The following is a 15538-nucleotide window of genomic DNA, read 5'->3' on the forward strand; positions in this document are numbered from 1 at the left end:
TTCCTCAAACCCATACCTCATCCTACAATTTATCATTATTGCCATGATTTAGCCTTAGTGAGGGCTAAACACAATGCAGTTAGGAAGCCTTTCCTTGGCACTGTTTCTCTCCAAATGCTGACTCCAGCTGGAAGATAATGTAAATAATAAGCAAACTACAGGCACTAATAAGGACAGGAATTATCTGTGTGGTCTAGGATCTGGATCTACTGGGCTCCAACACAGTAGGAGGATTATTCTGATGAAGCGTATTTTCTACTCCACTGTTGGAAACTCGCTACAGGCAACTGGACTTAGGATTTGCTGTTGGGAGAAAGTGGGAAGGGTGAGAGGAGTTCGGGATGCATGCTCCAGACAGAAGAAATTATGAAGTAAAGGAAGATGAACATCCATCCAAACCTATCTTACTCATTCTTCAGGTTCTTCTCCAGACCCAAAACCCAAGAGTATGAAACTCTATGAAGAGCTGCCCAATAGACAGCCCATGTCTCAGTGTTGTTTTCTAGTTAAGGAGTCTGAGACAGGTACTTGGAAAAGCAGCTGTCAATGCTCCCACATTCCTGAGGGATTCTATGAAAACACAAAGTACTTCTGATGTCTGGATACAGTACCTCCATACAGAAGACCAGTGTGTATTCCACTTTAGAAGTACTAGGCTAAAATGAACTCTTTCTTTAAATGCTTCTTTTTGGTCTTACTGGGCAAAGCTATGACTTGATTTTCATTTCAATAATTCAATACATTAAAGTGCCTGGTTATTATGGAGATACAATCAGATTTCTCAGCCCTTTTTTATGTTTTCTGATTTTTAGAAACTGACTCTTATATGCACAATAATTTAAACTATTTTTGCATAAGTCTCTCCATGTTATACAAATATATCATTTATATACCTAGATATTTATACTTTTTATGCCACATATAAACATACATAAATACATATAAAAACATTTAAAAGTGGCAATTAAAAAAATTACAAAGGGAATCTTCCTCTGAACTACAAATCAAAATAAAAGGAAACTTTGTTTTCACATTAAGGTTAAAAGTATTTTGAAGTTTGCACATCTGCATTCATAATAAGGCATTAAATGTTGTATAATACATACTGTGACAAAATGCAAAAGCACAATTCACATTCAAATGTAGTAAGAAATAGCATTGAGCCAAACAACTCATGCATAAAAATATGCAAGATAGATGGGAAAGAGTAAAGGTGAAAACTTACTTTATGCAGCTTCCTGTATTGTCTTACTGCATTTCCAGTAGGAAAGGGTTTCTAGATCTCTGTGCATCTTTTAAAATGGCACATTTCCTGCCTATGCTAACCAAATTACTTGCTTCAGGCAGAAAAACCTTGCATCTTGGTGAACCACTAATGCAGGAGTCAATGCAGAACACTGTACTGGGAATGCCCAAAAAGATAAACCCACAGACTGTGAAGATGCTCCATAGGAATACTTGTCAAAGAAAAAATTGTGGGAAAAGCCTCATATATGAAACATCAAAGTTTCATTCCTAATTAAGGACATATTCCAGTGTTTGCCTCTTTGTCCACTCCATCTTTCTGCAGTGTTTAAAAGCTTTGACCTAGGCTGAAGACAGTGTGACACGAGATTTTTCTGTAAGAAATAGGCTGTTTACAATTTCATGCTGAACATTGACACTTTCCATTACCAAGAGGCAGAAAGGAGTGTCTTTAAAGTCCCTTCTCCCTTAGGACTCAAGGGCATGAGTCAACATGACAGGGTAAGTACAGGAATCCTTATCTACTGGCTCAGTATTTTTTATGCAGAAAGATGCTTTTGGGAACGTTTCCATTCAGCTTGTTTTGAATTATATTACAGTCTTGATCTTTGTTTACTGCTCCTTTAGTCTTTGGATGTGTATTTGCATAAAATTTTACAGGTAGGCTTTTGTACCACTAGCTGTTTCTGGCTCTGTGTTTAGACCATACATATTTGCCTGGCACTGTTATTCAGCACCAAGTTCTCAAACCTTCCTGCAACATGATAAACTGTGAACAGAAATGGAACAAAACAAAGCAAAAAAAAGGATGATTTTAGAAAGTGCTCACTTTCAAACTGGCACACTGATTATCTACTTTGTTGCCTGATAATTATTATATAATGTTCAAATGTATTTTCATATTTAAATTACTTTCTTACAACATTCTGGAGTTGGTGGGGCCACTGCTATATAACTATGCACTGACCAAAATGGTTGGAATGAGCAGAAGTGGCTAATAAAGACAAAAATCATAACAGCTGATTGAGAACATGCTGATGACATGGCATGCAATGACAACAACATATTCAGCATAACATCAAACAAACTTCCAATAGAACCTTTTCTCTGAGTGAAATTGGCAGGCTTTGCTGATTTGCGTATGAAGAAATAGGACTGCGATATGAACATAAGGAACTTAAACAGCCTTACTGATTCCCAGGATGTACGTGTGACATCAAAATCCATATAAAACCAGTATATGGCAGGAAAAGAAAGATTTACAAGTAGGAATGTCTTAACAGTGGTATAAATAGATTATATGAAACATCAAATTGAATCTGCACTTTCTGATTACACAAATATTTTAGCTCTATAAAAAGAGACGTTGTTTAAGTACAGCCATCTAATTATATTAATTGGAAACATAAGAAATAGGTCATCTTTAGTGCACAGCACACAGATGGAGTGTGAGCAGGGCATATCTTGCCCCTAGTACAAACATCAGTAAAGCAGAGTGAATTGAAAGGATGGAAACATTCATAACCTACATATAAATGTACTGGCATTATTTAGGAGTCTATAAAATAATTTAACATTGCTCTATAAAAAGGAACATGCAAAGATTCGAGCTGCAACATCTCTTGGCTAGAAGCAGGTCAGCATTTCAGCACTTGGTCTACCATGATTCTGACTACGATACAGAATTGGTACAGTGTGCCTCACCTGGACCTGTCTCAAACACATCCTCTGAACTCCTAAAACCAGACAGGCCCTCAGCACCAACCCGGACTTTATATGCTGTTCCTGGTGTTAAACCCTTTAAGACAAAGAAGCTTCGAGAACCATTTACAATTTCTTTTTTCCAATCTTCTTTGCCTATAAAAATTTTAGGAAAACAACATGTTGGAATTTTAATTTTCTCTGTATTACTGAAAATTTCTAGACAGAATACTGACAGTTATTTGACTAAAGTTTGGATCATCTAAGAAAAATAGCTGTTCTCTCAAAAATAATAAAGTTATATAAAATTATGACTAATAAATTGCATGCAATATATTGAAGACGACGTTGTATAGTAATTATGAAACTATTTTAACATTTGTTCCATTGTACTGAACAAATACAAATTTAATTTATTTTTAAATGCTTCTTGAACTTGTAATTATAAGATACATTAAAATAGATTTTAGTCATTTAATTAAATGACACTTTTGCAGTTTCAATCAATATTTACGTTGGTTAAGAAGTTCTACTTCAAAATCTGAATCTCTCTCACATCTTTTTTCTAGGACAGTATCAGCTATTTCTTTGACCAATATCCAGAAAAATGCATTTCTATTCCAATTTGCAGATTAGTCACCTTTAGCGATAACTTGAGCAGGATGGGGTATTTGAAAAGAAGTATCTTGCTTTTATTAGCTAACTTTGTATTAATTACCAGTATTATCAAAGTTTTAAATCTGGTTTTAGGCAATAAAAGAACACAAATTGATTTCTATTTTATTGTAAGGTTTAATTAAACAAATAATATCTTATTTAATCTTTTTTCTTTCCTGAATCGGGCATAATTTAGGAAAATCCTTATATCCCATTTTAATGCAAGTAATCATATTTTTGCACATGTAATCATTTAATGATAAACAACTTCATGCAAACTACATTTTCAGAAGCTCATGTTCAAAAGAATTTATAAAATAATACAAAGGAACAAAGGTTCATAATCTATCTAAGCATCAAATACCTGCTAAACACTGAAGTTTATTAAAGTCAAAATTATTTGATCTTCCTGATAAAATTAAAAAATAATTCTAGACATTTAAGAGCTATCATTAACACTGGGTCAATTTAAGACACCATTTACTACAAAAATCTTCAAAAATACATCTCAAACTTTAGCAGAATTTAAAGAAATGACTTCTTACTGCCTGCTACACCATATTCAACATAAAAGTTCGCATGATCTGGTCCCTCATACTCCCAACTGATATTGGCATAGGTCTCAGCAGCAGCTGTTGTAACATTTCTGATCCTTGGATAAAGTGGTTGAACTAAATACACAATAGAAAAACAAAGCAGAATATGCAGTTGTGACTTCATACATTTAAAAAAAAATATTAAAAGAAGTTACTATGTTATTTTAGACCATATAGAGGGAAAGTATAGCACATTTGTCATTGGTTCCATTACTGGAAATTAGTGACTAACGTACTGTATTTTGAAATTGAATCCTAGGCAGTTACTACACTATGAAATCAAAAACTAAAGTCTACGTACTCTACTGAGCATGCTCTGTACCATAAAAACTGCCTAATACTTAAAAAGTACCTAACTGCCAAAATTGTGAAGATTATTTCTATTCATCTGGAAGTAAAATGCAGACAGCTGGAAAGTGAGAACATTGTCAGGGTAATGGGAAGTGGTAGGACAGAAGGGAAGTATGAAGGTGGTACGCTCCTCCCTTTATGGCACGTGGCACTGAATGGACTGCAAATGCCCCAAGTGCAAGCCCTTATAGGATTTTGGCCCTATTGCATTGATAATGATAAAAAAGGAAGACAATACCCTTATAGAATGTTGGACGGACAGTGTGCATGACTGGGGAGGTTGCAAAAAGGATTTCTGAATATCCTTCACCACCAGAGATAGTAGGAAAGAAAAAATAAAGAGTAAAAACACTTTGCATCAAAAAGTAGCAATTAAATAATACAGTAAAACCTTACCTGTTAAATAAATAACACATGCACATTCTAAGATCATGCAGGATTCAATCAGTTTTACTTGTTAAAATATGAAACAGCTAAGTGATACACGTGTATTTGAAAACAAACTGAAGTAGGTATGTACTGGCAGCTTTACTTTCACAAGACATTCCCAAAATCAGCTTTTGTTAATATTACGGACTCATGGCCCCTTTAGACATTGGAACACTACACATCTATTGGAAAGCCAATATCAAAATACTCTGATGTGAAGGACACAAATCACCGGAATGCAAAGAGCTGCCCATTTTAAGGTACTGTGTCTTACTGCTGCCACCCTGCTCAGACAACAGTACTTTTCACAGATAGGAAAAATGCCGACATCTATGAAAAGAAGAGCTTCTATCTTCAGCATCCTGAAATCATGAGCCACTTCTGTGCTCATACCTTAGTTCTTTGCTCAGCTTCAGCTGCAGTTATGCTTGCTACAAATGGACATATATCTCAGTATCTCTGCTTGCCTAATACTAATAAAAAAAGAGATTTTAACAGTTCTAATGCTGTAACAGGGCAGATACAAAGAGGATGCTCCTCAAAGGTATGAAATTAGTTTTAACTGAAAACGCCTCACTTTGCCACTGACTTTTCTATCCTGCTAAAAACATATTTCATTAGAAACATTAAAAATGCTTCCCAGAGGACCATGAAACATCAGAGGTAAAAACCTTCTCTCAGTAAAGAAAAATGATAGAATTCCAATGGCTTCATCTATACAAGAAAATAAAATTAGCAAATCCTGTTATCAAGGCAAGAGGGTCTGCACAGAATTTATCTATCCACTTAAATTATTTTCTTCTTCTAACACGCTGGCTTTGTCCATATGGCCAACTGGAAAAAGTTCAAAGTTATATGCAAAGAGAAAATGGCTGACTTGGGCCCCTAGAACAGATGAAATAATATGAGTACCATTTTTAGAAAACTGTAGTTTCTGAGTATTTTTTAAATACCTAAATTACACAAATTATCAGTTCTCCTGATAATGTATTCTGATTATTACAATGTTTTACAAACTAAATTTTTTAATCCCCATCTTTGCATCAAATTTTTCTTCTTAACCCTGTTCCAGTAGGATTCATTCAACAGTTCAATCTGTACTACTCCCCTATCAGATGTCTTTGTAGCTAAGTTGTGCTTATATATAATTTCTTTCACCAACCAAAATCCTAAGGAATATATTATTTAAATAATAAAGAATAGATTTATTTCTTGTTAAAACCACCTGAACAATATAATATAGAAAGCACTAGACTTAAAAAAAAAAAAAAAATCCATCTAGGTCTGTAAGCCACAACAACCACCCTAAGGAATACTAAAGCCAGAGCTGTCTATGGGAAATCTAGCATGTAACCATATACATTATGGTAATGCAAAGGGATTAGATTCTGTTCCCCTGTGCCACTTGGAGGTAGCAAGAGGGAAGAATAGTAGTCTCTAAATTTAGGAGGGTGCAGAGTCTGAGACTGCAGACAGGATGTATAAACTTCCTTCCTGATTTACACATAGGAACAGGTGTTTGTTTCAATAACCATCTCGGCACTTTTGCTGTGCCAAGAAGACAAGTGGTTTGTATCTGAAATATGACTTAGTTTCATTAAATTGTATTTTCTCAAAGCCACATTGTCCTGGATTTTGGTCTTCCACAGAAGATGTCTAATTAGCAGCACAACCATATGACTGATATTTGCCACAATATTAAAGACAGAAAAAACTGTTAGCAATAATCTGTTTCGTACTGCTGCAAGCAGATGCCACAGCATTACCCCTAACTTCTCCCTTCTCATGCCTGAGCACTTGGGGATGAAGGAAACTGTCTCATCTACCATGAAAGGCTCCTGATGAAAGAGAGCTTCTGTAATACTAAGTAAATTCAGTAATCAGTCTTATCTTGTGGAGTATTTTTCCATCTCCAAATTCCAGTTTCTGCTCTCATTAAAGAGTTACCTGCTGGATTAAAGTATCCAGTAAAAGTCTTTCTGTTCATATGATTGCATACAACAATCAAGTTGGCTCTGAAAGTTACCTTAATTTCCTTGGTGTCTTGGTTTCTAAATCCTCTCAAGTGACTGATTTATGCTATTATTTAACAGATACACTCATATCTGATTCTTACCAATAGCTGTTTGTACAGATTTACCCACATGTAGTATTTGGTCAGATTTAAATTCGGTGGTTTTTTACCATTGAACACAGTGCACCAGGAAATTTGTTCAGTAGAAAATTTTTTTACAAAATTATTATTTTTGCAATTCTCCTCTTTTGCACTATTGCTTGATCTCATTTGCCATCAGGCCTGCAAAGTTTTATTAAAGTCTGTTAAAAGTGCCATATTTGCAACATGAAGACATTAAAAGACAGCTGATGGATCCTGTGGTGATGAAAGCTTGGAGGTGAATTGGTTACAACATCTAAAGTTGTCTTCAACCTATCCAGACTCTTGTCTTCTCAATCACCACACCTCTAATGATAATTAACCCCTCAGCTCCTCAGTATGTTTCCCAGCACTGTTCACAAATGGCAAATGTGTAATTGTCAGCTGGCAGAAGCTCCCAGCGTGTGCAAGCGCCAGCTGGGAAAAGTGGGGGGAGAGGGGCGGGCAGAAATCTTTGTCCTGGGGAGCAGAGCACTGTGCTCGCTCATCTGTAACCATGCACCACACTGTGCAGCAGTGCTGGCAAAAGCATCACTCTAAAAACCATGGGCATGGACTGTCAGTAAGCTACAGGTTTTATACAGACCTGCTCTTATTTGGCTACCTCTGGCAAAATTAAGCTTTTTTATTCCTGCCTCGATACAATGCAAAGTTTAGCTGGCACTTCTGAGTATGGTTTCGTTCATGTAGTACCATATAAAAGCATTTCCCAATTGCTGAGAAAGAGACCTAGGCTCAAAGTAAAATTTTCCTTTCCCTTCAAATTAATTCCAGTGCTTTTTTACTGGAGTTTTTTGGAAGAGTTTTATTTAATTTTTCAGCCTTTCAGGAACACAGTTCCTACAAATAACAGTTATACCTGGCCTGGAGAATCAATAGAATTTAATAAGACATGAGATCAGAAGGTATTTTGACAATGAATTAGGTACTCTTTCTCAAGATTTAATCCCGAAGAACAATAAATTAAATAATCCCCAAAGTGACTGAACTTTAGGAATTTTCATGGAATTCACCTGATATTCAGGAAAAAATGTTGGGTGAGTGACAAGAAAAAATTTGAAGACTAGTGTAAAATGGAAAAAAATCCCACACAAAATAATATATCCTAGACAATTATTTAAAATGCATACATAAAGAGAAAAGTTCATTTAAAGGAAAAAACCCACACATGCACAAGAAAAAATGAAGGACGAAGGTAATAGATTTTGCCAGAGCCTGTCAGACACAGAAAAAGGGTTTATTTTTCTTTGCCTTTTTAACATTCATAGTATGAAATTCAAGCTTTAGTATAACAGTAGGAGTAAATTCCATTTCTGGCAGTGAGAAATGGGCATTAGTCACTTCCGAGATTATTTAGGCCAATTGCAAGAGCATTTCTGTAGTGTAAGAAATACAGAAGCCAAAGAAGAAATGCAAAAAGTCATGCCATTGATGAGCATGTGGCATGACATCTACAAAGCAAAAGGTATTTGCAGGAATTTTTGCACAGTGATAATACTAATTTTCTCTAGTCTAGCATGCAAAGCATCAGCATTGTTCCCAGCAAACTTAAAAGAGGACAAAGCAGTGGTTCTGCATAGCAGGCTGTACTGAAAGAATCACACAGACACATAATTGAGAAGTCCACAGGGGGAGAGCGGCTGAAGGAGCAACACAAAAATACTACACTTAACTTGACTAAAAAAGCAGCTTGAAATTGTTAGCAAAAGACATGGAGACATTATGTAAAATGATTCAAGAGGGAGGGAAAACAGATGGTGGGCAGAGAAAATTATTTAAAGAACTGCATTTTGTACAGAACAAAGAAAACTGAGATGATCTTCTACAAAGAGATCAGAGATATGAACTCAGTTTTGATTGATTTCTAGCCTATGGTTAAGAATTACTTATTGGTGATTCAGCCAAAAACCCCAAAAGAATAGCTTCAAACCCAGAGGACCGACTGCTAGTTTTTCTCGCTTGTAACAAAAGAGAGTACTATTTCTCAGTAGTACTTGAGATGTGAAGTTCACATGAAGAAGACAGACCAGATTGAGTATCAGTGACAGGAGGCACTAAGTACAATTAAAGGTTACTGTGATCTCACAAACTTACTTTAATTGCATTTCAAGCCTACCAGTTACCAGTGTCTGCATGCATGCAGATTACAAGACCTTGCTTGTAAATATAAATTTTGACTAAATAAAAAAGAAACTAAAAAGTGAAATGAGAGGGCTTGTGAAATGAGGCTGACATGCCATTACTCACAACACTTCAGCTTACAACAAACACGCACCCCTATGACTCCTAACCAGCAACTGCCATTTCTACCACTGGACAAACTTGAATACTCTTCCTTCCTCTATGGGGCAGTTATTCAAAACTTTAATGGAAAAGGACAGGAAAGACTTGACTCCCGTGATCACCCAAGTCACTTTCCAGCTGCTACTATAATTATTCTATATGTAATTGAGTTATTTCCCCATTTTTCTCACACCTTTGTTACCTCATGCCTGTGGTTAGATGCCAATACAAAAATGGCAATACCAGGGCATACTGAACATCTAACATTAGGTATAATAAATTCTGGTTTACATATGAAGTTTCAAACATTTACAATATAGGTTGCTAAGAAAAAAAAATCTGTTTTCTTTGTAGGACCATTAATTTGATCAATTTTAAGTCATTCATAACATCAGAGTATTAGAAAGGAAAAATGATAGTGCAAGTCAAATAGGAGTATCAACTATAATAGGATAGCTTTTCCATCTAGTAAGTAACATGTCTCATGATGTATTATGTAGGCTTGCAACAGTAAAAATATTGAGTCTATTAAGATCCTTAGATTTACCACAGAAATATATCCCTCTGCACTTTAATTTATAGTTTTACCCTGAGAAGTGAAGTATGTCCCAAGTGGCACAGCTCACTAAGGTTTAAATTATTTTATTTCCTCCAGGACCATGTGTTTAATGTATGTGGCTGGCCAAACTGTGGGCCTTCAGGGGCAGCTATCCTGTAGAAAACACCAAATACAGAAATTTCAGTTCAGCAATTTAGGCTGGCTGAATCTGGGTCCTAATGTCTGCTGATCTTCCAGGATCAGTGTCTTCAAGCTCAAAGAAAAAGGATAATTACATTTTCCTGGAAAGTTCTGCCCTTCAAAATAAAAAACCTGATACGTTTTTGATAGACTCAAAAAGGTTGGCAATATCTAAACTTGTTTTGGCTTTGGGTCCAAATTAATAGGAACTGTATAGACATAAAGGCCCTCCTGCACTTAATAGGGGAAGGGAAGTTCACTGCTGGGTACAGCTTCTTTTGAGTGGGCTGAGCACTTCTATCTTCCAAACCCACCCACTCATGAGACCAACTAATTTGGCACTTGATCTTGATACTATGATCCTCCTTTTCCTTACTTGTGGTTGCTGATCAGTAGCGAAGCAGTTAACACGGTAATGTAAGTAACCACTGAGAACATTCATCTCAGACCTGCAGCAACTCAGATGTCCTAACAGATGTCATGGCTTTAGTTCCATCCTGTTTGCAGGTCCAAAGTCTTCTTTGCAATTGCAAGAGCTACATGCTACAGGAATATGTGAAAACTTTGAAACCATAAACAACATGGAACCAAACAAAGACATCTGCTTAGTTTTCAGAGAATCTGAAATGACAGCTCTGAAATGTGAGCTGCTCCAGCTGATCTTATAATTAATATGTTTTCTGATAGCCACAGACTGTGATACAGCTATAATTAGACCTCAGTTTCACACAGAGAATCCATTTTTCCTTGCATGAGTTTTTAGAGTCAGCTATAAATAATGAGAACTTAATTTACATTTCTGCTGTGCATGTCCAGGACTAAAGCCAGTTTGATTGTTCCAATCTGTGCTGACTTCTCAGCTACGATTAGACTAAAATAGTAAGAAAGACTTGTCATTAAAATAATTCCAAAACTTCACACACTTACCAGAAATCCATCTGATATTAGAATACACTTACATATACATATCAAAATATATACTATATATGCCCAAATGCAGGCATACATATATTTATATATTGTCAGATTTATACCAGACTGAGTGAATGAATTTCTTTCCTATGGCTGCTATCATTCACAACACATGATAACCAAGTGAAAAGAAATTATATGTAAAACACTTTATGCTGTCTCTTCCAAGTTTATAAAAAATGTTGGGTATTTCATGTACAGATTTTGATTTGTGCTGGTTTTGGTCTGAGAATCTGAAGCACAGGTGTTCATGAGTGTTAATGACACCTCTGTGATTCAATGACACCTCTGTATAGAGACACATTTCTGAGTTTGAGCTACCTCAGGACAACCTTTGCTTCTGACAACGAAGGTACCAAAATTCATAAAAACTGTGTGCAAAACTGCATCATAAAGAACTAAATATTACCAAATTCACTAATAGGGATGATACTAGGTTTTACTCACTGAAATACCCTCAAGTACTCACTCATCAGATCTGTGAACCTAAAACAGTGGGAAGACATTTGCCTGTATATTCAATCTGATACTCAAACTGAGAAGTAGACAGAGGGTACTGTCAGTCATCTGTCCCCTATGCACAGTTGGCTTGCAAATGAAGTTAATGTAATGTGTTCAAGTGGGTAGCATTAATCCGCAGTGAGAACAAGAATGCAGATAGTTTTTTGAAACAAACAAACAAAAAAATGCACATGGCACAAGCAGTAAATGAATCTCCTTTGCAAAACTGCTGTTTTTTCTACTCCAGCTAATCAGTGCTAGTGCACCTGGATCCTGAATATTTATGACAGTGACATACATCTGTTAAATGTTCAGAAATAATTAGACTTTGCTGAAGCAAAGCTAATGAATTCCCCTGGAACTCTGTGGCAAAATAAACAAATGAAAGGTATTAACAAGCATTCTGGATTCCTTTAAAAAAAAAACAAAACAACAAACCCAAACAAAAAAACCCCACAATTGTAGTCCAAGATTTTCTGTCCTTACCACTGTAATTTACCCATTTGCAACACTGCAAAATCCACACATTAACAAATCATGCAGTTTCATTTTACCTTTGCCTACACCTACAGCAGGACGGAGAATACCAGCTTTAATGGAGGAAAACAAGAATAGGAACACTATATAATTAGATACAACACCAAAGGAAACATACATACATAATTTCATTTTAAAAAGCATGCAGACTAGATAAAATATATTAATTCAAATAAATTAGAAACAATCCACTTGCGCTGAACACTGACAGACTACTACAAGACAAAAATTAATGGACATGCATTTAAAAAATTTTATTGCTCATGCTTGTTAGGATTCATGATTTAAAATAAATGCAGTTCGTATGCAGATGTAATACTCTGTCAGAGAAATTGCATTGAATACCAACTCACCTATGGCATTTCCAACATACCATAATTTTACTGAGCATAAAAATATGTGAAAACATGGTACCAAACTAGACTTAATATTAAGATGATCAAAATGAAAAAAAAAAGTTCCAAATTTCCTGTTTGCTTTAAATAATTCTTATTTTATTAAGCAACCATATTTAATTAAAAAAACAACTTTAACAAAGCTCTAGAATGGCTATAAATATAAAAATAAATAGTGACTTGGTAGTTTTTAAATACTATACAGTTAGTTGGGACCATAGATGATGAATTTATTTCAACAGTTTTACAGTTTTTTGCCAGCTCTGTGAAAGCAATTTAGATTTCACAGAAGCTGTTGCATACTTCAAAAAAGAAGTAACTTCCTCTAGTCACAAATCTGCATCATTCAAGTATTTTTCTCTGTGACCAAAGCTGGTCAATGACGCAGAAGAGGTGAATAGACAAAGAACACTGAAAATGTAAAGTTACATGAAACTTGAAGACCAGAAAGGCCAATGTCTGTCTTAGAGCTTGTGAGTTTATATTAAAAGAAGAGGCTTTACACCTCTTTGGGGATTCCCACTACAGTAGAAAATCTTTGCATGTACTTTCTTTAAAATTATTTAAAATACTGTATTAGTGTATAATACAGTTAAGAAAGCTCTAGAAAAAAAGCCGCTAGTCCCTATTTCCTTAGTGGAAGGAAGCAATAGCAATATTTAGACACAGATGTTTAATACAATCTGCAGTGGTTTTTAAACTCAATGGACTTTCCTTATACATACCCATCTTACCTTCATCCATAATTGTTACTGCTTCCTCAGTTATCTGACTTCCTGATCCAACTGAAGTTTGTGCGTTGAAGTAAAACTTGTACCGGGTGCTGTAATTTAAATTTTTTAATATCAAGCTGCTCTCGTTGGCAGGAATTCTTATCTCTACCAAGGGACCCAATTCATGCGTGTTGTTGACTGTTGTTACAAAAAAAAGAGAAAGAAAAAAATTAGGAAAGTTGTGTACCCTGTCATTGCATTAAAAAAGGCTTTTTTTGGCTTGTATGTATTTGTTTTGCTTGTCTGCTGCATCTACACTTTCAAAAGAAAGTCACCTTTGTGTAAAATCCAACTGGGAGATAGGAAACACCAGCAAGTTTTTTAAGATCAAGTTCCATTCTCATAAATATCTGAATCCAAGGCAAATGAGTTCACATCAAATCATCTGAACTTATGCAGAACTGAAGGCCTGATCATTGAAAAAGTCTGACACTCTAAGTTCAGTATGCTTAGGAAAAGAAAACACTGAAGCTACTTGTGTCTAATGCCAAAGAACAGTGGAATTTGGTAAGTGGAAGAAAGTAAACTTCCTTTATGTGTTCCATGCATGTGAAACTCTTTCATTTCCAGTGTCTCTGCTGACAAATTTCTGAGCAAAGTAAGCAGTTGGGATCCTAAAGAAATGATTTAATAGCTCTGAGTAAATGGCACATTTATGAATTTTTCTTTTTAAGATTATAATAATAATGAAAGTTGGAAATGCAGACAACAATATAATTGGACATTCTTTAATTTACTTCTAATGAAATTTTCTCTGCAGTTAGAATATAGAACTTGTAAGTAGTAGTATCTTGCATCTAACTTGGATGCCACTTGCATGTAGGACTTCACCTCTTTTTTTCTGTGAATTATGGTTTGAAGTAATAAAAATGTTAACCTTGTACTTCAGCAAGGAAAGTTTTCCAAATGCAGTTATCTATATTATCAAAATACACTGGTCTTTTCCAAACCTGACATTTACAATGAAATCATATCTTTTGTACATTATAAATTTAACATAATTTTTTCTTCATAAATGGATAATTATTTGGTAGATATATTGCCTAAGTTAGAGTTGTATCACAGAGTCATAGAATGGTTTGGGTTGGAAAGGACTTTAAAGATCAAAAATCTAACCCCCAAAATATATCCATATTTAACTTACTTGGCTGAAACTTCAGTGTATATGACGTCAAAACACCATTTGGATGGGTGGGTGAACCCCACTCCAGAGTCAAAGAGTCCAATGTTGGGTTAGTAATCTTCAGAAAGGAGGGTGAGCTAGGAACTTTTTTTAAAAGAACACAGAATAAATACAAAGTAGATTAACTTAAGACAGGTCATGAATTATTAATTCTTAAGAATATTACTGTATCAAGACAAATTATTATTTTATGAAGCCCAAGTAAACCCCATTTAAGTTTAATATCTAGGTTTTTCATTTCATACCTCCTTCAGGGGTCTTAAATACTTTATCTGGGCTTGCCGGTCCTTCTCCTTTACCATTAACAACTCTAACATTCAGCTTGTAAGAACTATAGGGCTCCAGCCCTGGTAACATTCCAAAAGTCTTGTTTCCCCTGAAAGTCAAGATCTTTTTTTCTACATGTCGCCTACTCCTTCTGGATAGACTCTGCACTTTCCAGTAGTAAACCTAGAAACAAATAAAAAAAAAAAAAATCTACAGTGAGTGCTTAGCTGCTCTGATTTTCGGAACGCTGAGCTTTTCCATGAGTGTCCATGAATTATAGGTAGGAACAACCACAATTTTAATAAGCTCAGGTGAGACACAGCGTAGAGCTTTCCTGCTCCAGAAACAGACCTTGTCCAGAAACAGTCTACACAACTGGGTGCAGAATACCACTCGCCAGTTCTGCTAATGCTCAAAGCCAGTTTGACACAAGTTCTGGTTGGGAGCTGCATTGGTTTGTGATCATTCTCCTGTTACCCAGTCTATCTGAGAGGCAGAAGTTATGCAGTCTTTCAGTAACATGTCTACAGGCCTTCCAGAGCAGATTTGTACTTTGCCTCCTTGTTAGGTCACATCCCCAACCATGCTATTCCTTGATGTGGGATTACCTTTAAATGGGGAAGAAACCAAAAGATTTGACTGGACTGGAAAAACACACAAGTTCTGAAATGACTCTAAGGTAACAGTATTGAAATGATCTCCACCCAGGGACAGGAAGGCTGTTCCTCCAATTATGTGACAATTTGATCAGATG

At 35.6% G+C, this 15538-nt stretch overlaps 1 protein-coding gene across 42 annotated transcripts in view; it reads right to left on the reverse strand.

Moving 5' to 3' along the window:
- The window catches only part of NRCAM (neuronal cell adhesion molecule), a 149419-nt gene that overhangs the window by 15991 nt on the left and 117890 nt on the right, over positions 1 to 15538 (reverse strand). For 12 of the 42 annotated variants that reach the window (XM_048300113.1, XM_048300090.1, XM_048300089.1 and 9 more), the window contains 7 exons: positions 14763 to 14967; positions 14479 to 14601; positions 13296 to 13472; positions 12184 to 12219; positions 4789 to 4854; positions 4149 to 4274; positions 2950 to 3102 (listed from right to left, as the gene is read on the reverse strand). In XM_048300113.1, the coding sequence (XP_048156070.1) occupies positions 2950 to 3102; positions 4149 to 4274; positions 4789 to 4854; positions 12184 to 12219; positions 13296 to 13472; positions 14479 to 14601; positions 14763 to 14967 (886 nt within the window). Of the gene's footprint in view, positions 1 to 2949; positions 3103 to 4148; positions 4275 to 4788; positions 4855 to 12183; positions 12220 to 13286; positions 13473 to 14478; positions 14602 to 14762; positions 14968 to 15538 lie in introns of all 42 variants that reach the window. The other 30 variants (XM_048300107.1, XM_048300099.1, XM_048300108.1 and 27 more) reach the window with 7 other exon arrangements.

This window comes from Corvus hawaiiensis, chromosome 4, assembly GCF_020740725.1.
Source record: "Corvus hawaiiensis isolate bCorHaw1 chromosome 4, bCorHaw1.pri.cur, whole genome shotgun sequence".
Classification (NCBI taxonomy): Eukaryota; Metazoa; Chordata; class Aves; order Passeriformes; family Corvidae; genus Corvus; species Corvus hawaiiensis.